A 26,532-nucleotide genomic window follows, 5' to 3' on the forward strand; every position below is an offset into this window, starting at 1 on the left:
ACACCTAGACGAAAACTCGTCGATATTATCTTGCAAAGCTGTGTATAATATTTAAAACACATTCTTTAGCCCACGATGAATTGTTCTCTCGTGTGGCTTCTCCATTTGGTACTGTCATGTTAACTTACAAAGGCAACTTTCCATATTTAGTCTCTTTAGATGTTGCAAAAGCTTGACACGTGGTGTGTATGCCATACTGATAATTCTCCTCGTAACCTGGGTCCGCCTCTTTAAACAGCGTCGCATTTTATTGTTCGCAATTGTGTTTGTTTTATACTGTAAGCCAGCTGTGTGATTTCATCAATATTCACGAGTGTTCCCTGACTATACAAACACGTGCGTCTTATTTGGTGCGGTGCACGTTTGTATGTAGCAAAAAATGTCATTTCGTCAGCGTATGTCTGCATACACTTGCATGCCCTGCAGTACGTGTACATAATTAATGCAGTAATAACTGCAATGCATAGCCTTGCATGGGACATATATTCCATGCACCCTCAGAGAAATGTTTGTTATGAGCCTACTGTTTATCATTACATTTTTTTTTTTCGTTAAAGTTTCATCTCCATATAAAGCAGCTCTATACGGGCACGGGCTTCAGCAGCTTCCTCGTTGTTTCATATTAAATAAAAATACCAAGTCTACCCGAATCAATGATCTGTTTGCTATCATTACTGTTATGTGTTCTACGATGTACACAAGGACAGTAGTATACAAAAAATAGGGAGGGGATTGAATGCCCTGCCTGCATGGCTGCGCCGTTTCACAAGATCAGGCGCTGCGCTGTGAAGCTTCCTACCGGCCTGCAGAAATTCAAGGGAGCGTACGATAGCGTGGTTCAAGAGGACTTGTGGGGAATACTAGACACACTGGGTGTAAAAGATGGAGTCACTAATCGTTTAAAGGAAATCTATAAAACTAACAAGGTAGTTAAAAAGTGGGAAAAACAGGTATCTAAGCCCACAGTGGTGAAACGTGGACTTAGGCAGGCGTGCCCACTGTCACCCTTCTTATTCATGATGTACCTGCAAGGATTAGAGGCCAAATTAGAGGCAAGTGGACTTGGCTTCAACCTCTCTTTAGTCAAACTAGGAAAACTTATTGATCAGGCACTACCAGCATTAATCTACGCAGATGATATAGTGCTAATGGCCGATAACAAGAAAGATTTGCAGAGGTTGATGGACATCTGCGGTAATGAGGGAGATAGGTTAGATTTTAGATTCAGTTAGGAAAAATCAGTAGTCATGATTTTTAATGATAACAAAGGTAATGAGCTTAGAATACAGGAAGTCACGCTAGAGATAACAGATAAATACAAATAACTGGGCATATGGATAAGCAATGGGACCGAGTACCTGAGGGAACACGAAATATGCGTGACGACTAAAGATAACAGGAATGCAGCAGTGATGAAAAATAGGGCACTGTGGAATTACAATAGATATAATGTTGTGAGAGGAATATGGAAAGGGGTCATGGTTCCTGGGCTGAAGTTCGGCAACGCGGTCTTGTGCATGAGGTCAGAAGTTCAAGCAAGATTAGAAATTAGGCAACGTGAAATATGTAGGCTTGCTTTAGGAGCTCACGGGAATACACCAAACCAGGGAGTACAAGGTGATATGGGATGGACATCATTTGATGGCAGGGAAGCTAACAGCAAGATAAAATTTGAGAAGCGATTGAGAGGAATGGGGGAGGAGCGTTGGGCTATGAAGCTTTTTAGCTACTTGTACATGAAGAATGTCGATACAAAATGGAAGAAGCGAACCAGGAAATCGACTGGTAAATACTTAGAAAACAGCAGGTGGCCAAACCAGAAGGAACTATCGGTTAAAAAGGAACTGCAGGAAACGGAGACTGACATGTGGAGAATTGGCATGATTAAGAAGTCCGCACTAGAGATCTATCGAACTTTTAAGCAGGAAATTGCCAAAGAAAGGATCTATGATAATACTCAGGGTAGTTCTCTACTGTTTGAGGCCAGGACGGGAGTATTGCGAACCAAGACATATCGGGCCAAATACGAAGAGGTAGACACAGTATGCAGTGCATGTGAAGAGGAAGAAGAAACTGCCGAACACTTGACAATGCTCTGTAAAGGGCTTCACCTTATAGTTTAAGATGATGGCACAGAGTTTTTCAAAGCACTGGTGTTTAGGGACAAGGAGGGCAAAATAGACTTTAAGCGGGTAGACTTAACTAGAAGGAGGTTATCTGATTGGTGGCTAAAGTCAAGGCACGATTGAAAATTAAACCCTTCAGTTCAAAGTACCCGTCCAACTTTACTATTTAAAGGGGGAAAAAAAAATCTAGTGGTTATTTCACTAAGCATTACGGCTAGGTGGCGTTTGCCGCCGCCCGATCTAAAGGGTACAGCCACATCCATCCATCTATCCAGCCAAGAATATGCTCTCTGGCTTGTTGCTCCAGGCCTAGTCAGGTAGATTTTCTGGCCTCACCGTTGAATTGTTTGCTCGAGTTGTGGCTTGCAAACATTGCGGTTTTGGGCTTCGTATCATCTTGTTCCGTCATCATGTCCTCCAAGTGGAGGACATGTCGCAGTGTGAGGAGGGAGTACGACAAGGTGCTGATAGAATGAGCTATCAGTCTTACCAGGCAGGCAGTTGAGAGTGCACCGAGGCAGCTGACGCACACCAGCACTATCCGCTTCCTGTATAATACAGGCTAGAGAATTATAGAAACACAGAGCAGAAATCAACTCTTGTGCCTCTCTCAGGCACTCACAAGGCAAAACCTGCTTCGAACACTGAGGACTGAGCTAAGCAACACCATGCGTGACAATAAATCATGGTCTCCTATTGCAGTAATGGTTAAGGCAGGCGTGCAACTTAAACCATTGTCACGCAAGATGAATTCACAACACCATCGAAGTGAACCCAAGGCACGTGCTGATTATTATGTACGGTACTAGTGCTAAATTCATGCAGACATTTAGTTGGCCCTGCAGTAGGCCTAGTTGAAGGAATGGCCACAGCTACTGCTGTGATGGAGATTGGGCTCATTAACATCTTCATGTAGATTAAAACGGCTTACCCCGAAATGGCTGGGAGTGTCACGCTATCCCTAGCAGTGGCACATGCAGTTGCATATTTTACGATTACAGAAATGGCGTACCGGTTTCCAAAGCACCTATCAATACTTCCGTCAAGGCGTAGCACCAAACACTTTATCGCACATTTTGGGAAACATTCCTTTTTCTCCCCATCTGGTGGCTAGGCATGACTACGCCCAAGAATAAGCATGTTAGTATGTATGTCGGAGGTATTTCCATCTGATCCCTGAAAAATTATTTCCCTAAACCCATGGAAAAAAAAAGAAAATGGAATTCGCACCTGTCATCACATTGCACCCCATCACAGGAATGGGATCAGATTGGCCTGGCGCTCAATACTCCCTTACGCTTAATCAGAGCTCGGTCTGGCACCAGCTCCAGGCAAAACCATTTATAATCTCCTGTCTGGCACATCTGTTTTACTCTGCTCTCTCTCAACCAGAGTGCACCATGTACCTGTGGTTCACCCCTGGTGGATCTTTTTCACTGTTTGTGAATTGCACACAAAGCCCTTACTGGTAGATCCTATTCCCAATTCTTCACTATTCTCACGGGAGGCCACTCTTTGGGCAGCTTACATCACGACATGTGCGTGTCATGATGTCAGTGCTGTCTTTTTCAGAGTCGGCGTTGTCTTTTCTTTCTCTTTTGCTCCTTCCCTGTCCTGTGTTTCTGGTGTTGCGCTGCAAACAAGTGAAGATAGTAAAGAACACCAGATGGTCAAAATTTGCTTCTCATTTATATATCGTGGTTTTGGGAATTAAAACCCCAGATATATTGAAAGAAGATGCATGAAAATGGAAGGATGATATTGGAAACTGGCAAAAAAGGGATGACAGACTTCTTAAGCTATGCTGCCATTGAGATTTTCAGTTGTTCACGCAATTCTCACACGTGGCTTTGATGCAGCTATGCACATATCACACAAGCATGCTGACTGTACAGTTAGTATAACTGCAACCTTCATGTACCCAGCCTTCATGTACCCTCTATGACATTTCAGAACATCTGAGTCAGTGTTAGCATCAAGTTATATTCTTCATGCTGGGGAACTAGTGTGATGAGTTACCATTTCTACAGAATGAAGCCCTGTCTACCTGGAACAAGCTGCAAGATATATAACTAAACGGCCCTTTTCAGGGCCAGTCAATCTCTGTCCGGCTTGGATGCACCAACTGATTCCCTTTATCATCAACCCTCAATAAAACTAGCAAATGTTTGTACATGTGCAAGCAGTGTCATTCAATATCTTAGGAAATGCTTGTGAAGCAATTTCAAGGAGAATCGTATTTCTGATCTCATAGTGAGGCATTAGGAACACCTTAGTCACACCAAATGCCATTATTCAATGAGAGGAACAAGAGAAACATTTCACTGGGACCTATGAACTAAACAAACAAACAAATGTTTTCAGATACTGCGAGATCATTTCATAAAAAAGCTCAGAAGTTGCTATGTGTGGCCACATTTAATCTGTACAAGCATCGTGTGGTTACAAAATTCTGTACCAAACATAGGTTCAGCTTTCTGGAATAGACCGCGCTGCACAAGCTAGCTCAGTGCATGCACTTCTGTACCCTGCCAGAGAATATATTTACCACCAGTATGTTGTAACGTGAAGTGAAATGGTGATTGCATACTAGGGCGCGTCCTGCAGGACCCCAATAAAGTTGTTTCACTTGATCGGTTGATGTGCTGTAAGCAGAACATTGCCAAGAAAAATCGTATAGTTTGGAGGAAGACTTAGGCAAGGAAAGGTGTAGATAAAACACTGGATTCACTGGCATTATCCTCACCAAGTATAACATTGTTTTTCTGGTGAAGCTTTGTGTCTGAACAGCGAGCAGGATAAGCTGGTAAAAACATGCAAAATGGGAAGTCTAGCACAGCAATCTGTGCAGTACTGCTCATTTCATGGAGCATTAATTTCATAGGCTTTGCTCATTGTTAGCGTTAAGCCTATATTATGTCCACTGCAGGGTGGAAGCCCAATCAATGTTCCCTGTCCTGTATGAGCCAATTTCATATTATGGCTGATAATTTCTAGATCTTATTGGAACTAATCACCTGCCAGCCTCTGCTACATTTCATGTGTCCTAATATAAATTAATTGACATTACTGACCTGTCATCCATCTTTTTTTCTCATTCCCAACTAATGCATTCATTTTTTGATAAACTCTGCTTTCTTCCCATGTCTTAATATTATGCTAGCCTTTTTTCATTTTTCTGAAACATTATCTTTGCTCAGAAGCTAGAAGTTATCAGAAAGAACATAATGACATTCTACCTCCTGAGCATATGGCATCATCAATACAAAAATGTAATAAAAGTGAGAAAACATCCTATATATATAAGAGGCCCTAAAATATTGCAGGAGGCAACAAATAAACTGTTATTTGTATAAAGGCAGTGACAAAAACTTTGACTACTGTCACTTATTCTGATTCTTGGGACATCTTTTTTAGTACATCATAACACATAATTACACAATTTACACAGAGGAATTGCCACCACGTGCATTGAGGCCACCCTTCAGAAGTCATGTGAGCACAAGGATGAGGTAAGCCTTAAAAACCAGATTAAAAGACTAAAGGATGCTGGATATCCCAACAGCACCATCAAACCCGTGTGCTAAACCCTCCTGCAGAAAGTCAAGTTAAACAAAACAGAACCAAAATAAAAACAGAATGACCAAAGATCTTTGCATGCTATACCGTACGAACATAAGGTATTTCACAATATAAATAAAATAGCGAGCCGACATGATTTTATCTCGTTATTTGCCATCCCTTGCAAGTTTTCAAAAGTGTGTGTACTAAAGAGCGACAGGAATATCCATTATTTCACCATTCGTAACGAGAATAGGTATACTGAATGCCAATATAATGTTGTGTATGAGATACTATTGACATGTGGAAACGTAAACATAAGAGAAACTGGGCAATGCCCCAATGTTCGAGCAAGACAGCATGCTTAAAATGTTAAGAATTGCTACGGTAGTTGCATGGCCATACACTGTAAAGAATGTAAGTGCAGTTCTATGTTTCATAAAACACTGTTTTTGAAAAAAGCAAGTACAAGAAATGAAAGAGAGGAATGTGAAAGCATTTTCTTGTCAGGAAGGCCATGGATCAGTGCATCAGTATACCTTCACTCATCCATTCGGAGAGAGAGTATTCTTTTCTCAGTTAAGATTATATTATCATGGTCTCACATGTGTCGTTGTGCATGAGCACTGTTCTTGTACTCTGTATAAAAGTGGGCGTAGTACCTTCAATAAAATTTAGTTGGCAGTCAGCGCTCTTTCCTGTCCTTTTTGTCTCTTCCTGAACTTCTCTCAGTGTTACTAGAACACAACCACGATGAACCAACTTGCCCAGATTAAGCTATTGTTGACGAAAAGTCAGAGCATGAAAATACTTCAGGGGCTCAGAACCTCCTCACTACCCGTCTAGTTACGGCCCTGGTCTATGTGTTCCGAGAGTGAAGCACTAGTGGAGCTATCTAACTACCTAACGGTGAGGAGGGTTTGTGTATACTCGAGCTTGTTTCATGACATGGTGAGAGGTGGCAGGTTGTTGAAATAATATGCTGTGTGGGAGGTCAAGATTTTGATTGAGAACGCTGAGTATGAGTCAGTGACATTAGGCGTTCAAGATTTTTTGCGATATTCACTCTAGCATAGGACCTTGGTTGGTGGTTGACGTGTGCATTTGATCACATTGTAGTCTTCCATCATCATTTTTTTGCCACTTGGCGTCGGTGCTCTTGAGTTGTACCAAAGTAATTAAGCATCCACGTATAAGTATCTTCTGTCAGTGTTTCAATGAAGAGCTGAATATGAGTAATAGCTTCCATCGATACTTCTGGCATTGGTGTATACACATTTCTTTTGAAGTTCTCTTGCAAAAAAGGCATTAAAGGTATGTTTTTGTGACTTTTTAGTGTTGGCCAGAACTGCTGGTGTGTCTGAACGGCTCTTCGATTGGTTGTGGTGTTGTCTTGTTCAGGGCCACAGAGCTTTCAGTCTTTTTATATATTTGCCTTCACAGGAATGCTCTTTGCATGCTTCTTCAGTACTTTGTATTATTCCTAAAGCATTGACTTCCAGATGTTGATTGTGGTTCTTTAATCTAGTGTTCAACTTCACGCTAGCTTAATTTGCACGCAAAGCAAGAACTCAGGAGTATGGTAACTTTTGCTATGGGTTTTCCCTTCTTCAGTCTACTGTATTTTTGCCTGTGTTGTCTAAGCGCTGACAGCCTCGTGCGACAGCTTTTTTTTTTTTGTGCGCTTATTGTGTGCGAATGACTTATTTGCCTCCTCAGCTAAAGACTTTTTGTATTATAAGAGAAAGCTCTGTCTGTTTTGGTTTTGTCATTTGCTGATGGTGTATCTTCAGTATCTTTTCTCAGTGTACACTATACTTGAATGGAAGGGCAGCATGACTACCTTCAGCTGTTAGCAGGCTTTTAGCTGCTGTAATACTGATTGATGCTTCTTTCTCGGGCGTTCTATTTTGGATGGTTGGCTTGTCATTGCTTGTTTTAAACTCTAAACTGCAGGTGCGCCTTTTTCTGGTTACACCTGGTATATTTTTCCAGTGGTAATGTGCTCTATATATATATATATTGCTAACTTGAGAAACAAGGCCTCTTTACGTTAGGTGCACATCAGGTGGGAAGAGTACTTCTATTACTTGCCAAGATTGTGGCCCCTTATGGTGGGAATCATAATGCACTGTTGATGTGTCAAATTCACATAGCATAATTCCAGGGCACTCGATCAATATCCAAGGAAGAAAATTATGTTCTTTTGCGTGAGTTTCAGCAACTCATAGTAATTTGTATGTAAATGAATACTTCATCATTCTTGGCTGTCACGTTTTATTGAAGCACATGTGCTTCGTTAATAACAAAAAAACACGCACGCTCACGCCACTGCAGTGGCGTGAGCGTGCGTTTTTTTTTTTGTTATTAACGATTTGCCCTATGCATTCACGTTTCTTCTTTTATTGTGTGTCGTACTGCTCGTATCGCGCAGCCTACCGTTTTGGGCACACGTAAAAAAAGTACATAAAAAAGCGTTCCACGCCGAAATTCGTGTTCGCAACGAGCTGGGCACTGAAAGGGTGCCCTACGACGCCCACACACTCCGCAACACCTTACCAACCGTTCGCTGCGATGTTGTTAGGAATTCGTGTGGTCGTTGCATGAATATAGCGCGTGCGTGCGTGCGCACGCGCGTCTGTGTGTTAGATCACGGCAACTGCATATGTTGTATGATTCAGTCACCATAACGCAACTGACGACCCCCGCTCTTCCCACACGTCAAGCAGCAGCAAGTGCCGTTAACACGTACTGTGCTGTGAATGCAAAACAGATTCGAATAGGTCGCGTAGATAGCTAGCCCGACACATGATACGATAAGATTTGCGTCAGATATTCGACGTCTACATGCACGCGTAAGACAGCGGTATCCGCAGCAGCTTCGTCATACGTACGGATAGCACCGCATCGGACGTCACGTCTGACAGAGAAACTTGATCGGTAATTTTTTCTCACTTAAAAAGTCTACCTTGCACAACTTCACCCAACGATTATGCATTTCAACGAGCTGTGCATGGTTTAATGATTGATTGATTCATATGTGGGGTTTAACGTCCCAAAACCACCATATGATTATGATCGAGAGACGCCGTAGTGGAGGGCTCCGGAAATTTCGACCACCTGGGGTTCTTTAACGTGCACCCAAATCTGAGCACACGGGCCTACAACATTTCCGCCGCCATCGGAAATGCAGCCGCCGCAGCCGGGATTCGAACCCGCGACCTGCGGGTCAGCAGCCGAGTACCTTAGCCACTAGACCGCCGCGGCGGGGCATGGTTTAATGACGAAAAGATAGTTCTAATATCGTGCCCGGCACATATATTACTCTCTCTCTAACTTGAAAAATCGGCGCGTGAATTGGGGCCAGAACAGCGCCAAAAAGCAGCAGACGCAGAAATTGGCTCATATTCTAATATTATGACATCGTGATGTTGACTTTTCAGCTGACGCCGGCAATAACGGTCAAACGGCGGGCCAATAATGCCGGTCTTATTGGATGGCTCCGCCCATATTGGCTGCTACTTGTACAACCTGGCCCGATGTGTCCGTTCTAATAGGCCGGCGCAGCCTATATGGGCGGAAAGTTCTGAAAGCTGGCCCAATATAACCAATCTAATAGACTGGCACAGCCATCATTGGCGGAATGTTGTTAATGCTGGTCCAACATAGCCGTTCTATTCGGCTGGCACAACCAATATTGGGGGTACGTTGTCAACGCTGGTCCAACGTCGCCGTTCTATTTGGCTGGCACAGCCAATCTTGGCGGTACGTTGTGAAAACTGGGCCGTTCATGGGCCAGGCAATGCCGATCTATCCCCAATATTGGGCCAACCTTCTGTGCTGCCTGGGAGCCAGTGTGGTAAGGCCGCACATACACGAAAGCATTTGTGTTGTCTCTGTTTAGCGTCCTTGTGAATTCATCTTGTGTTCGCCAGAATTTCACCTCATTACGGAAGAACAGCCCCAGATTAGTTGAAATGCGACAAAAAAAAGCTGTTATACTCGTAATACAAAAGTAAATTTTATCTCCACTTCGTAAAAAGCGGTGTCCGTCGGGCAGGCACTATTACCATTGTATATTAAGACAGTTATCGTGCACTCCATACCCTATTTTCTGATCTTTCCGCTACATCTAAGATAAAGATCACCTCGCTTCCTCCCGCCCCTCCCTACCGTCGGTCTGAACGTGATATGTCCATACCATGTTTATAAAATTTTAGGCTGCGTCCAAGACGTCACGTGCGACCTGTTTAGTGGATTGACATGTTGGCTCCTTGCTACCCGATCCTTGCGGATGCTTATTTCTATAGCAAAAAAAAAAAAATACAGGAGACGGTACCGCCATCTAGTGAACACTGCAAGAACTAAACTAGAGGTGGCTACATACAGGGGACGGTACCGCCATCTAGTGAACACTGCAATAACTAAACTAGAGGTGGCTACATACAGGGGACGCACAGCCCACGCCCTAAGGAGCTTCGCCCCTAAAAAAAAAATGGGGGACACCGAAGTCGCTAGCGTCTCACCTTCCCGCACCGCCAGATGCGTCCCGCGGCGAATCCGAGGAGGGCGCAGCTGTACTCGAGCCGCTTCTGTGGTCCCAGACCACCGCACACGAAGAGCAACGCCGCCGGCCACTCGCGTCCCTTCTCGGGTAGCACGGGCAGCGCCTGCAGGCACCTCGGCAGGCTCCAGGCCTCTTCCATGGCCGCCAGCGAGACGGGCGCCTCTTCGGACTCCTGAAGCAGCGCCGGCGGCTGCCAACGGACGTTTAATTGAAGTTCGATGGGATTGAGAGCTCGCCCACTTGGTGACTGATCGTTATACCGTAAGGTTAAGTAGCGCACTTTTTTTTTTGTAACATCGACAACATGAACAAGGCGGACACGGTATTCGCAACTAAATTTATTTCGGAAAAATACTTCGTATATATGCGCAAATCGTGTTTCGTGTATAAAAATGCGTGAACGGTTAAGCTCGTTTCTACACTTGCGGCGATTATTTTATCGTTAAGTGCACAAAATTTGATACTGGGTGAGTTTTCAGTGCCTGTTGTTTCAAGTCTGTGTCTCGCGAGGTCAGCGTGGGTGCCTATATTAATTCATTTATTCATGAATATATATATATATATATATATATATATATATATATATATATATATATATATATATATATATATATATATATATATATATAGCTTTTTTTGAAATAAATTTGGTAGTGAATGTAGCGTCCTTCTTGGCCCTGTTGTCCATGTAAAACAGTGAGCTACATAATCTTGCGGTATAATGATTTAATTGAATCTTTGATTGTGTAAAATGGCTAGGGTAAAAGCTACAGTGGAAAAGCGCACATAGAAACGAAAGACGATTAAGCATTTTTTTTTCAGGACAACTTACAATTTGCTCAATGACACTTTCGCCTCGATCGTATCCTGCGAAGAGTTGTTTTCATTAATCTCGAACTAGTTAATTAGGTGAAGTACAAAAAAAATAGTCTGACTTGCCCTGTAATTAGGGCATGCGATCCTATGCAGCTGTAGGCCACTTAGATCGGACGTTAATTTTTCATTTTGACACGTCACGTGGTAGTGGTAGCTTTCACGTGTCATCACGGCAGCAAGTTCTTAATCGAACGTGGTGGCTTTGATGACGCCAAGGCAGCCTATAATCACGTGGCGGTTAACCCACCGCCAGAGAATTGATATTTGGGAGTTGGTTTTTGAAATAAAAGCACGCGGTACTTGGTCGTGGTTTTATTAATGAGTGTTCTTTTCAACAATGTCAGTTGCGAGAAGGCGCACTGTGTGGTGTATTATACCTCTCATTTTTCGCACAGGTTAAGGGAGCTGCAACATGGGATCAGATCCCGGTAGAAAGGAAAAGACCCTGAAATACAGCGACAGACTACAGCATATCTTTCGCTGTGTTAGTTGAATATGGATTTGCATAAAATGTACTTCTGGACTACAATCTCAAGAGCAACGAAAACCCAAAGTTTCACTCAATTCACAATGCGAGAGCAGAAGAAATCAAGATATACGTGCGAAAACCAAAAACCGACCCGACATCAAAAAACCAAACCACATCACTTGTGAAAACCTAACCCCTTTCTTTCGAAAATTTCTGCCGCTTTTCCGCACCACCCTCACGTTGCCCAATATGGATGCGCAGCCGCGATCGCTGCAGTACATGGCGAAGTGGCGGGCATCTTTCCTTGTGTCGCCTTTTCGCTTGTGCTTTTCGTGTTTTGCGCCTTGACTCGGGGTGCGCTGCCGTTTTATCGTAAATGGGAATTTGAAGTGGTGTTTAAAAGGGACAAGTATTGGCCTGTCGCGCAATCTAGCGGAAGAGCCTTGGAGCTGAATTTCGGAGTCGATCAGTTTGCTGTACGTAGTATGCCGTGCGCGCCGTAATTAGTCCTTATTAAGTGTGTAAATTATTATTTACGTTTAATATGTGCTATTTAAACGGTAAATAAGCCAAGACGCATGCGCAATGAACCACCATGCTTGAACAAGAACCATTGTCGCGCTTTGTTTGCAGCATGTGTTGTCAGCTGCCTATACAACTTCATATTCGCTGCAGATGAAAATGAAAAACTCGGATAAGAAATACTTCACAGCGCTTTCCTCATTACTATTCCGTTATTATAGACACTCTGACTGCTCTGACCGGCAAGCCTTCCGCTGCGCTAAAAAAAAAAAAAAGGTACCGCATTAAGTGGTTGTCGGCCCCTTTAATCCCTCCAGCCACGGAATTTTTATTTTTGTCGGAAAATAATTTAGTGCGTATTTTAATTATCTTTGTGGCCTCATAAGACCACAAACAAAAAAATAGTTTTGAAATGAGAGTGCACTGCTTAGGAGCTAGTATTTTTAGAGAGTAGCAGATGCCATAGGAGTTCACTCGAAACTCGAAACTAACCACTCGAAAGCACATTAGGCGTTGGTAGGGTGGGGCTGACGTACATAGATCTTTTATCGGTTCTGTTATTTTGGTCCATGATTTGGTATTATCGTATGTGCCATGACACTGTTTCATCTGTCACTATATATTTCATTGTTTTCCGAATAAATATTCAGTTGGTTGTAAGCGCTTGTCCCCGTCTTCTGTCCGCGTCTAAGCAGTGCGCTCTCATTTCAAAACAGTTATGTGTCACCAACTCACCCAATCAACCATACCCACCGAAATAGTCATTGGTGTTTGTGGATTTACAGTCATGACATCCACTGAAGTCATCATAGTCATTAATAAATGACAAAATGGCAAATTTATTCCCGCTATGCCCTATAGAGTACAAAAACATAAACCAACGTTCGACAGATCTTAAAACACCATGAGAACACCATTCCGAAAACGCCGCCTCCCCACCTCTGCGCACCCGCCTCGTCGTCACCCATGACTTCGGTCTGGCTTTTTTTCTTGTTAGGGGCGAAGCTCATTATAGCGGCACTTGTTCGTCCCTCGTAGCCGTTGTAGTAGTGTGTAACAAGTATAACATTTTCACCTTCAAGGAGGTGCCGGTGAGAGATCTTTTCTGTGCGTTGTTGAACAATAAAAGATAGTGCTCAATGTACACGCCAATGGCTGCTAAGGGGGAATGAGAGACAGGAGAAATCGGCTTTTAGTTAACGCGCACGCTGCGAATTTTTTATCGTTCAACAACGCACGGAGGACAAGAAAGGGTTGCTAAGTTATACTCGCTGGGCGTAACCTCCTAGGTTTTAATAAGGTTTAGCGAGCGTTGGGCCACAGTGCCATAAATACAGTGAACTAGTATATACCATGAACTCGAGGTGGTTTAAGGTGGGAAATAGACAAGAAGCGTAAGCCGTAATAAAGTGTGCGTGTGCCACCTCTCGTTTAGCCTTTGGAATGTCCGCTGGATGGCTGTGCTTCTATATCGGGAATATATGATGAAAAGATGTGAGATGGTGGTACTTGGAGTGTTGCATAGGTGGACGAACGGACACACAGACAGATGCATGGACGGACGCACGGATGGCTGCACGGACGGATGGACGCATGGACGGACGCAGGAGTGGATGCATGGACGAAAGCAGGGACGGACGCACAGATGGACGTGCGGACGCACGAACAGACGCACGCACGGACGGGCGGATGGACGCACGGGTGGCCACACAGGAGCACGCATGGATGGACGGAAGCAATAACGAATGGACGGACGGATGCTTCGCCCCACTATCCATCATTCACTCCGTGGATATGTTGCTATTTGTTCACTGCTCCAAGCTCAGCGAAAATGAAACCACAGTGGTGTCGATTGCCGTGGGAATCGTTGAATGAATACTTCTCGAAGAATGAGCAGGTTTTGCTTTCGAGGTTGTAGGAGTGTTGGTATACGTTAACATGGTGGTTTCAGTGACGTGCAATTCCTATGCAATTTGCAACACTTATGGGTGTATACCTTCGGACGGGCGTGCAGCTTGGCGTATTCCCTCCTGGCCAGGAATCCCCTGACCAGGGCCTGCACCCTGGCCAGCTGGTCTTCGTGGTCGCGGTAGCGAGCGTCGTTCGGCCAGCTGCGGCTCAGTGGAGGAAGGAACGCTTCGGACGACCCCGCCTGCTAACAAGGATTCGCAAAAGAAGGAGCTAAATACATATCTATATCACAGTATCAAGCAAAAATCTGAATGCGCGTGCGCATGCCCGACTGCGTATGCGCATGTCGAAATCGCGAGCGCGTGCCTCCTAGCACGTGCGCATGCCTCAGACATTCTGCACATGCGCATGTGCGGTGCAGCGTACACTACCCCGGTGTGCACTGGTGCAGTGCGCATTGTTGTAGTTCATCATTTGGTTTGGTTTGGTTTGCTTTATTCAAGGCAAAATTGAACAAGATTGCCTTGGGGGACACGACTAAAGGCTAAGTAAATGCCTCACTTGGTCGTGCCACCCTGGCAGCAAAGCAGAAACATACCGCAAGTACAGCACGCACAAAATTACAACATCACGTGTTATCTTACACGGGTACCATAGTCGAACAGGAACTACCAGAAGTGTGAGTAAAAGAATAGAAATATGAACAGTCCTCATTCGAGTGGTGGCAAAATACAAACAAATGCATGTTTTCTATCAAATAAATTAACAAGAGACATCTTGATTAGGAAATCGAGTTGCTCTACAAGGCAAATTAGAGTATAATAAACAACAGGCAAAGGGACAATAATGAACAAGGTCATCATCATCAGCCTGACTACGTCCACTGCAGGACAAAGGCTTCCCCCATGTTCCGCCAGTTATCCCGGTCCTGTGCTTGCTGCTGCCAATTTATACCCGCAAACTTCTTAATCTCATCTGCCCACCTAACCTTCTGTCTCCCCCTAACCCGCTTGCCTTCTCTGGGAATCCAGTCAGTTACCCTTAATGGCCAGCGGTTATCCTGTCTACGCGCTACATGCCCGGCCCATGTCCATTTCCTCTTCTTGATTTCAGCTACGACACCCTTAACCCACGATTGTTCCTTAATCCACTCTGCTCTCTTCTTGTCTCTTAAGGTTACACCTACCATTTTTATTTCCATTGCTCGCTGCGTCGTCCTCAATTTAAGCTCAACCCTTTTTGTAAGTCTCCAGGTTTCTGCTCCATAGCTAAGTACCGGCAAGATACAGCTGTTATATACCTTCCTCTTCAGGGATAGGGGCAATCTACCTGTCATAATTTGAGAGTGCTTGCCAAATGTGCTCCACCCCATTCTTATTCTTCTAGTTACTTCAATCTCGTGGTTTGGCTCCGCGGTTATTACCTGCCCTAAGTAGACATAGTCTTTTACAACTTGAAGGGCACTATTACCTATCTCGAAGCGCTGCTCTTTTCCAAGGTTGTTGTACATTACTTTCGTTTTCTGCAGATTAATTTTAAGACCCACGTGCCTTTCTGTTCTTGTGTAACTCCGTAATCATGAGTTGCAATTCGTCCCATAAGTTACTCAGCAATGCAATGTCATCGGCGAAGCGCAGGTTACTAAGGTACTCTCCATTAACTCCTATCCCTAACTGTTCCCATTCTAGGCTTCTGAAAACCTCCTGTAAGCACGCGGTAAATAGCATTGGGGAGATTGTGTCCCCCTGCCTTACACCCTTCTTGATTGGTATTCTGTTGCTTTCTTTATGAAGCACTATGGTAGCAGTTGATCCCCGGTAGATTTCTTCCAGGATGTTTATATATACTTCATCGACGCCCTGATTCTGCAGTGTCTGCATGACAACTGATATTTCTACTGAATCAAACGCCTTCACGTACTCTATGAAGGCTATGTATAGTGGTTGGTTATATTCTGAGCATTTCTCTATTACCTGATTGATAGTATGAATGTGGTTGATTGTTGAGTAGCCTATTCGAAATCCTGCTTGTTCCTTTGGTTGATTGAATTCTAATGTTTTCTTTACTCTGTTAGCAATTACCTTTGTAAATAGCTCTACAGAGAACAAGCTTATCGGCCTGTAATTCTTCAGGTCCTTGTCATCTCCTTTCTTATGATTAGGATGGTATTGCGCATTCGCTATTGAACTTTATTTTTTTTTGTGAAATCTGTTTCTTTGTTCTACGCGAATGTCTTACTCACTCGTATTCTTACCGATCAAACGGGCAAAAAGCTACCTCCGCGTCAGCATGTGTCGTGACCTTTAGCACTTCCTCGGTTTCTTTGAACGCACGACAAACTTTCAGCATGGGCTTGAATGCAAACTGTACTAGCGCGGCGAGGGCGGTACATCGCGGTAAATATGCAGCTCACGACGTGGCCTCCGAGATGCCACCGGCTAATCTCGGAGGCCATGCTCACGATGCTGCCGTCCGCAAATATCTGTGTCCACGTGCCTCTGGGTACGCGATGCAGTTGATGTTGGGTGCGTGGCATAATTAGTCGAGAGGAGGGAGGGCGAACAATTTCTGGCTGACTATGATATTTATTTTCAATACTATATGTAGCGTGCTGTGGCATAATGCTTCGCTCACATATTCCAAGGTGCGTCGAATACCGATCAACAGCATTTTTCGACAATGTTCGAAAAGTGTTACATTACAGGGCAACTTTCAAAACTGTGTAGGCCCTGGAATAGAAGCCGTCAATATTTGTGACGTTACAGACAGTTGGTGCGGGAACATGACGGTGGAGTCGCTATGCTTGTGCCTGATTTGTGCGCGTTCTCTCGCAAAAAAAGATGTTTTTATTGTTGTGTAGGGTATCCCACTAATTATGAAAATATATTGTTCGCTCTTTAGGCTTTTTCGTGCCTTTACGGTATGAAATAATCGCTCGCCTGCGGTGGGCACTTGGTAGCCGTTGGCGATCCCACACCGGGGGAGACGTCCGACGAAGGCGACGTCATGACGGTGCTCTCCGTTTCGGACAGGCCGGCGGGCGCCGCTGCCGTGAAGGTCCGCTTGCGCACCTCCAATGCCAGGTCCGGTCTACCACGCAGGCGCACATAGTGAGAGCTGCGAGTCCATTACCCGAGTGACTAAGCTGGCCATATTCCTTTTCGTGAGCGTATAGGCTTATAGGACACCAACAATTGTGACCACATTAGTGAGACTGACAAATAATAATAGATAATGGTAAGCGGCGCAAATTAAGAAAAATCACTAGGGGGAAGGGTCACAAATCAGACCATGACAGCCATTTTTGCTTTTTGTCCCTAAATACGGGTTGTATTTTTACACACACGAACTAAATTGCGGTTTGAAATAAACTTTCAAAAACGAGCATGGCGTTGAGGCTCGAGCAGTTGCATTGTTCTATTCAGTCTCCCTTAAACCGGTCGAGCGATGGCTTTTGCAATTCACGTAGTGTCACACAGCTGAGGTACTGATTGAACACAGCTACATGCAAAAGATAATCAGCCTTTGAAAAAAAAAATCATTGCGCTATGCTACACCTAAAGCTAAATATACCTAAAGCTAAATATCAAGGGCGGACAATTCAAGGCATGACTATTTACAAGCTGTATTTACGCTGATGCGTATATAGCATCGACCTAGACGGAGGACACTACGCAGAGCGGGCAGATCAAAGAGTTTCCTAAAATTAACTAGGGGGGGACTCTGGCGCTGCGATCGTTCAGCGATCATGAGAATGATAGGTAGTACATAGATTTGCCTAGTCTTCGTACTTACGGGTGCCAAATCGCACTTGTGGCTTCGTTTGTTGCTGTGTTTCAGTTTTATTTCAAAGGAAGAACGAACCATTTTGAACTTCGTGACCCGATTCGAAATGGGTAAGTTAAGGTAGTAAAGGGCAACTGTCGAACATTTGTCGACTGTTGTTTCGGGCCAAAGCAGCTTGAAGGCACGCGAAGCCAAAAGTAACGTAAAGTACGAAGACTAGGGAAATCAGTGTACTATTCATAATTCTCCATGCTCGCTGAAGCGCCATACGTTGCAGCTCCCATAGACACTAGCGCCATAGTTCCCTCTAGTGTGTACTTAGGAAAGTCTACGGGACACACCAGCCGTATTTTTCGTCGCCTTCTGTGCTCAGAATGTCTGATCACTTATATGTCAGCTATGTAACAGTATTACGAATTTATTGCGCCATATTACAGGTTTCGGTTGCTTAGGTGAAAGCATTAGCCGAGTGACTGATTCATATAGTTTCAACGCGATAACATTAAAAGCTCGTTTCACCAAATTTTTTATGTCGTTGTTGGTTTCGATCGAAATGACAGAGTTGTCAGTAAGCGAAAATGCGAGATATAAGAAATAACCAAGCAATGAAAACATTCGGTTGTAGTGCACTTCAACCGAATGTACAACCTGCTTGCCACACAGAAGCCTTCCACTTCTGTGTGGCAAGCAGGTGTTGCCCCACAGAGCCATGCAAGCACTCGACACTGTTTCGAGAGAAAACAAAAACTATACGACTATCATGTAAAAGTAGGAGTATTTAAAACGCGTGTAAAATATTGCATGACAAAAGCGTGATGGCACACCAGGCGTGGGAACACGAGAATTGATTGTGCAATGAGTGGCTGGTTTAAAGACCCCAACAATTCACAAAGAACACCGGCACAATTGATTATCATTATTGCAACATGGTCAACAAAGTAAGCAGCGTATCGTAGAATATTTTACAGCGCAACGAGTTTGATACGGACAGCTGCAAGCAGCTGTCCGTATCTGCGTCCTGGTGGACGTCGTGGTGCACGTCCTGGTGCATGTCCTGGTGCACGTCCTGGTGCGCGTGCTACCAGGACGCGTACGGGGTACTATTAATTCGCAAACGAAAGGAATACGCCGTAGTGGAGATTTCCAGAAATTTCGACCGTTTCGACGTGCATTGACATCACACAGATCAGCGACGCTGTCTTCGCGTTACCTTGCGTTTGTTATGCTGATTGAGTGTATTGGAATATTGCATAATATCGGTTTTTGCGTGTTACTAGTGACGTTCTTGAACAACCAAAACGGGACCACCGCGGGATGGATCGACCCCGCGACCTTCGAGACAGCCAACCGAGAACTATCGCCACTGATCCACCATGGCGGACAAATGAAGTCTGCCACGTCAAAGCTAGAACATGACGCGTTCGTGAGCAGCTGGACGTAATCGAAATCAGGAAGACAATGCGCCGCGTTGTTAGCGGTCGACTCACAAGGCGGCCTCCATGAGCTGCATGCGAACCGGGCGACCGGACAACGCCATCTTGCCCACGGGAGGCGCCTCGAAGCACTTGAGCAGCACCGACTCCGGAAGCAGGCCGAACCGCACGCACGCCAACACCGTATCCTCGAACTGCTTCCGGTTCTGCGCGTAGGTGCATGCGTGAGACTGGTCATGTGGGTAGCATTCACTAAAAAATAAAAAAAAAGATCGAGTGAAAAGGTTGTCTTTTTTGTCCCACAACAATAATCCTGATCCGGCTTGCGCACGCTTCCTTCCGAAAACTCCGCCCCGCCGCGGTGGTCTAGTGGCTAAGGTACTCGGCTGCTGACCCGCAGGTCGCGGGATCAAATCCCGGCTGCGGCGGCTGCATTTCCGATGGAGGCGGAAATATGGAGACATTGGAACGTTAAAGAACCCCAGGTGGTCAAAATTTCCGGAGCCCTCCACTACAGCGTCTCTCATAATCACATGGTGGTTATGGGACGTTAATTGATTGATTTGTAAGGTTTAACGTCCCAAAACCACCATATGATTATGAGAGACGCTGTAGTGGAGGGCTCCGGAAATTTTGACCACCTGGGGTTCTTTAACGTGCGCCCAAATCTGAGCACACGGGGGTTTTGGGGCGTTAAACCCCACATACCAATCAATACTTAGCCATCGGTCACCAATTAGCCAATTGTAACAAAAACCCAGCCCACTACTACTCACCCACGAGCCAAACTAACTGGCCCAGCTTTCAACCCTATTGAACGTGAAAGAAGTTTCAATGAGGTAAATGCACTTGTACTCCAACCTTGAAGACGTCAAGTAAGCATATAATCAAGTCGTGCTTATCCTATAATTTGTGACAATTACGCCACTGGAACGTTCTCGGCCCCTGTGCACGAACAACGAAAGAGGCTGCATGTGGTGTACTGATTGACGCGACGTCCAGGACCTGAAATTATATCGGGCAAAACGGGAAAAAAAGATTTTCACCACACTTTGTGCAAGTTCATGCGCGCCAGGGTACAAGTTCGCGCAAGTTCCCTTGGAACGTTCGTAGATATATCTATACACATGTGAAGAAAAGCAGCATCATCACCATCATTTCGGAGATCTTCATTATCATCATGATTTCGTTTGATAATCTTTATTCACTCCCCTCTCTGTTCAGTGACCTGCGTGATAATTTCTACTACTATAACAACTACCACTACGGATAATAGTAATACGGCGACTATGTCACAGGGTAGACTAATAACTTTGCTGTAAGAAAAAAAAAAACCCACTCAATCGGGGACGCTGATGTCAGGCCAAACGCTGGTATGCTGCCTGCAAATCGGTTTTTTTTGCACCCTCTTTTTTTCCATCACAGTGGAATCGCTAAGTGTACAAGTGTCAGCACCTTTAATACGAACAGTCCGGTGCGTGTCCTCTCCTCGCTTTGACCAACTTCAGCGCCGCCAAGCGTTGGACGCGGTGCGTTTGTTTCAACTATACTCGGGGACAACTTTCTGTGGCAATAAAGGGAAGGCGACGGAACCGAAGTGGCTGTGTGCCACCGCTGAGGAACATAGTCCCACGAATACGTCTGTGTTTTCCGCGTGAAGATAGTAAAAAAAACAACAAAATTACTTAATTTTCAACGGTATGCTGTTTAGAAAAAGACGCTGTACGAACCCAGGAGATATTATTATTTGTTTTGTTTCACGAAATGCCATTTCGCGTTTTTGCGCGTCTAAAAACGTCCCACGTTTTAGGTGCACCTCACAACCAAAATGGCGTCTTCGTTTTCAAGTGAGTGCTCGTCACCCTCCAGCTGTGCCGACGATTCGCCGAAGGAGCTTGTGTCGAATTTCACTCACGAATAGCTGCGTAAGCGGACGTGGCAAATTCTGTGCAGTGGTATTATTCGAACACGGCCGGCATTCATAAAGTGAATCTAGCTGGACTACTTGGCGGAGGAGTACATGTGTGGCGGAGGAGTACTCCACCCCCGTAGCCTGCGCTTACGCCTGGCGGAATACACTCACCTGGCTGGTCCGTTATCACCATGTTTATGTCGTGGCTACACTCAAGCGCATGCCCATTAAATTCGTTGCCGTATGCTTATCTCGACAATGAACTATTGCGAGAGATATCTACCGCACCTGTCGAGTTTGAAATCGCTTCTTCCACGAGAAAGAAGTGACGAAAACGTAGTAACGATAGATAAAACAGACCAGCCAAGTGAGCGCATTCGACCCGTCGATTAGACAGAGGTGAAACAAAAATTTACTACAGAAACCAACATGTGCTCCATCTGTTGCTACTTGCCACAAACATACTGCGTACGACGCTTGGTGGCGCTGACGTCAGTCGAAGGGCAGAGAAAAAGGTTCGTAATAGCACATCAACAAACCCTGATGGCATACCAATTAGAATATAATAAAGAAATTAGGAGCAAACTCTAAGCAAACATTAGGAGCGAGCAAAGGAATAATGAATAGTGAAACCCCCAATGGGTGGAAACTAAGCAGGATGAGCATGATCTATAAAAGAAAGGGGGACAAAACCGATATAAACAACTACCGTCCTCAAACAGTGACATCAGTAGTTTACAGGTTGGTGATGCAGGTAGTAAAGGAAAGACTACAGACATGGGTGAAGAATGAGAGGGTGCTGGAAGAACTACAAAATGGGGAAGAACTACAAAAAGGACAATTTTTCATTAATGCAGTGCATTGAAAAAGAAAACAGGCCCCTGTGGCTGGCATTTCTAGATATCAATGGAGCTTACGATAGTGTAATTTAAGAAGACTTGTTGGGAATAATGGACAAACTAGATGTAGAAGATGGAATAACTAATCTCCTAAAGGATATCCATAAAAATAACGAGGTAGTTATAAAGTGGGAAGAACAGATATCTGAACCTATAGAGATACAACACGGGCTTCGACAGGGCTGTCCCTTGTCACCTTTGTTATTTATGCTGTGTCTACAGAAACTAGAAGCCAAATTAGAGGGGAATCGACTCGGTTTCAGCCTGTTTTTTGCCAAGCAAGGAAAACACATTGAACAGTCATTACCAGCATTGATGTATGCAGATGATATAGTATTAATAGCCGACAACAAGGAAGATCTGCAGGGATTGATAGACATATGTGGCAATGATGGAGATAGGTTAAATTTGAAGTTCAGCATAGAAAAAATCAGCAATCATGATTTTAATGATAACAAATGCAGTGAGCATAAGATACGGGAAGTCACGCTAGAAATAGTTGATATGTGCAATTATGCGGGCCTATGGATAACTAACGGGGCTGAGTACCTAAGGGAGCACAAAAGATAGGTAATGATTAGGGGTAACAGGAATGCAGCTGTAATGAAAAATAGGGCACTGTGAAATTACATTAGGTACGACGTTGTGAGAGAGATTTGGAAAGGTGTGATGGTCCCGCGTTTGACGTTTAGCAATGCGGTCTGTGCATGACATCAGAAGTTCAAGTAAGATTGGGAATTAAATACCGTGACATAGGTAGACTTGCTTTGGGAGCACACGGTAATGCCCCAAATTAGGGAGTACAGTGTGACATGGGATGGGCATCGTTTGAGTGCAGGGAAGCTAGCAGCAAGATAGAATTTGAGGGGCGATTGAGAAAAATGGGACCACAGCGTTGGGCTTGGAAAGTTTCCAGCTACCTGTACATAAAAAATGCTGATACTAAATGGAGCAACCAAACTCGAAAATTGTCAAACAAGTACTTAGACAACAGCAGAATACCAAGCCAAAAGGAAACATCGGTTAAGAAGGAGGTGAAGGAAACAGAGAGGGACATGTTGAAGATGGGAATGCTTACGAACTCATCACTGGAGACATACCGAACTTTCAAGCAGGAAATTGCAAAGGAAAAGATCTGCGATAATTCTCCGGGTAGTTCTCTACCGTTCGAAGTCAGAACAGGAGTATTGCGAACCGAGACGTACCGAGCCAAATGCGAAGGCGCAGACACGGTATGTAGTACGTGTGTAGAGGAGGAGGAAACGGCTGAACATTTGATAATGTTTTTTTAAAGCGCTCCACCTTACAGTCCAAGATAATGGCACGGAAGTTTTCAAAGCATTTGGGTTTAGGGACAGTGAAGGATAAATACACTTTAAACGGATAGAAATAACCAAGAGGAGGTTAACTGATAGGTGGCTACAATCGAGGCGCGAGTGAAATTCAATCCTTAAACACATAGTGATAGTACTTAACTTTGTGGCTAGGTGGCGTGAGCCACCACCCGATCTAAAGGGCACAGCCGGATACATACATCCATGCAGCGAGGAGAGGCCACGCGTCGGACCGTTAACCATGCTGGCACACGCACCTGATAGTCGTGCTCCAGCCAAGTTAGCGCGGCCAGCAACACCTTGGTCTCCGAGGAAGTACCCAGAGCATCGGCACACAGCAGGCTCTTCACGGTGTTCCATTCCAACTCCAGGAACTGCCGGGTCCTGCGCCGCCAGCGTCAGAACGGTCATGCGTGCTTACTTAAAAAAATCGATATGGTCACGCGATCGCGACGGCACAGAAAGCAGCACTCGAGTCGCTGGTGACGTAACTCTGTCTAGGGCGAAGATGAAGCACCGCGCGCTCACAATGCAGCGATAGCACAACCAGTCTCCGATCGTGGCTAGTTTGATCGTCATCGAAACACGTCATCTTTGCGACGCGCGCGGTCTAACATATCAGCGTTATCGCTTGTTCGCGTCCCAGGCGCAATCTTATCAGAACATAGAAGTGTGGCAGCTTGGGCTAGTTGGTATGGCATGGCGATAGTTATAGCGCGAGAACAAAACGACGACACAGAGACAAGAAGTGTCCTTCGTCTCCTTCTCGTCTCTGTGTCGTTTTGTTCTCGCGCTATAACTATCGTCTTATCAGAACAGTCACGAAGTTCATTGAAGTGCGGCCTGTGCCGATCAGTGGTAACAACTTTAACAGTTTCGTGGGTCGAAACAGGTCTCGTAAGAATGAATGAATGAATAAGCGCGCGCGATCGCCAAATGCCGCAGCAACCACTAGGAGCTGCGAAGTAGGGGAAGGTAATCCCCACAGCAGAACGAAAGCCCCGCCTCGAAGGGAGCGTGTCCTTCTTACATAGGCGTGCGTACGGTTAACCCACAAGGGGCGAATGTACGCAGAAATTGTGTGTGTGTGTGTGCACGTGCGCATGCATGCATGCATAAAATCTTCTTTTCTTGCGTCTTTTCGGCTCGATCTCATTTCTCCAATTTAAGCCAAACAAAAGACGCCCTCTCGTGATGTCATCTGATAATGATTTCCTTAGGGACCCATCGCAACGTAAGCTTCCTTTTTGCACGCGTGCGACGTAAGCGTGCTTGCCTGACGGCGTCGTCGAAGTTCTCGGCGACGAACTGGAAGGCGGCGTGCTCTTCGGCCGGCAGCTTGAAGCTGGACGCGTGTTGCAGCACCACCAGCTGCCTGCCCACGGGTCCGGCCTGCGCCAGGTACTGCAGACACCGGGTGGCCAGCGGTCGGAGACGCAGCTTGTAGGCGCAGCTGTACAGGTCCGTCACGTTCTGACACGTCACCACGGGACCGCTGCGCGAATGCGTAGACATGCGAAGCATTTTTTTTTTCTGCGCAACGTCTCGATCACCGCTAGGAATCGCAGAAACTCGCCAGACCTCGAATGGCTTCAAATACAAAATTCGACAGCCCATCGCCTTCTCGAGGAAGTGGCGGCTAGCCAATTTGCGTCTGCGCGCATGACGTAACACTTCGCTTCTTTTAAATTTCTTTAGTCGCACGATGCCGTGCGTCGGCGTTGTCCTCAACCCCACTGCGCATGCTTGCGTCACGTGCCAACCGTGTGCTCCCCCCCTCTTTCTCGCCTAGCAAGGCCGACGCAGGAAGCGTCTGCTATAGTAAAAGCCGACTGCCCGAGCTGCGCAACCGCTCGCTAGCCATGCCATATATGTAGGCACTGGATCGCACATCAGCGTCCCATCACTAGTTGAAGGCGACGGTTCTTTTTTTTTTTCAGTAAATAAGAATAATAAGGACGAAATAACAATTAAACATTCCGAAACTATACCCGATTACACAACATGAACGCGGTACCTCCCCCACACTACGACGCATTTACCCTACTTACCCCTGTGGGAAGATGCGGCCGGCCTTTTTCTTTCCTTGTTTCTATCGCCATTGCTCAATGCTCCTTCCCTACTTTTCCTTTCCTTCCGTGCCGAAAATTGGGCTTTAATCAACGCGCTTCGAGACGCGACACTTAAATTGCCACAGGCATCAACGCCGGTCCTGTGTTTGCTTGAAATACGAGCGTGTAACGTAAATAAGCACCAACTAATACACGGACGATCAGCGCATGTACGCGCCTTGGCAAGTCCTTGTATTCGCTACGCGCTCGTATTTCAAGCAAAGCATGAATCGCCAACTCGCCCAATCAGCTATTTTGACAAGTAGATCATGAGTTCATAACCAGGAAGCCATCAAATGAGCCAGCTTGAAACGAAAAGTGAGCTTGCATAGAAGATCAGGTTGCCATATCAGAAACAGCCAATCACTGCAAGCGCACAAACAATAGATAATTGATAACTGGAAAAACGGCGCGTGCAAGCACGCACGTAACTGGTGCACCATTGAGGGCTGTAATTTCAGTGCACTATCCGGCCACATATTTTCCTCGTACGACGGTGCCCCGCCATGAAAATCTGCGTTCTCTGAAAAGACTTGGATATCTTAAAGGGTAAAAGTCGACTCCCAATACTTTTAGCGGGACGGCTCAGTGCTCTCCCATAGTTGAGTACGAAGTACTCGAAATCGTTAAACATTTTAGATGCGGAGCATCTAATACTCGAGGCTTGTAGTGCGGCGCCGTCCGCAAGCTTCCTCCTCCTTCTTCCACCATCTGTGCATCCCTTCCTCCTCTACACACCGCGCGCGCTTCACTCCTCCACCATCTGTGCACCCTTCCTCCTCTACACACCGCGTGCGCTTCTCCTCTTCACGAACATTCGCTAGCTGTATAATGTAGCACGCATGCGCCGTCACGCTTCGAGAACATCGGCAGCTGACGCGCGCGCATGCGCCGTCGCGCTTCGAGAACATCGGCAGCTGACGCGCGCGCATGCGCCGTTGCGCTTCTCCCCCTTCTCGAACATTCGACAGCTGACAGTGCATGCGCCGTCGCGCTGTTTATATACTCAAGGTCGGCGCTCGCTC

General features: G+C 45.4%; 1 protein-coding gene across 1 annotated transcript in view; it reads right to left on the bottom strand.

Annotated features, from left to right (window-relative positions):
* LOC119165161 (alpha-scruin-like) overlaps positions 1 to 10,409 on the bottom strand; it is a 67,167-nt gene extending 56,758 nt beyond the window's left edge. Inside the window, exon 1 of the mRNA XM_075872307.1 lies at positions 10,214 to 10,409. Within this exon, the coding sequence (XP_075728422.1) occupies positions 10,214 to 10,393 (180 nt within the window). The 5' untranslated portion in view covers positions 10,394 to 10,409. The remainder of the gene's footprint in view (positions 1 to 10,213) is intronic.
* Positions 10,410 to 26,532: the final 16,123 nt, after the last annotated feature.

This window comes from Rhipicephalus microplus, chromosome 8 (assembly GCF_043290135.1).
Source record: "Rhipicephalus microplus isolate Deutch F79 chromosome 8, USDA_Rmic, whole genome shotgun sequence".
In the NCBI taxonomy this organism is placed as follows: domain Eukaryota; kingdom Metazoa; phylum Arthropoda; class Arachnida; order Ixodida; family Ixodidae; genus Rhipicephalus; species Rhipicephalus microplus.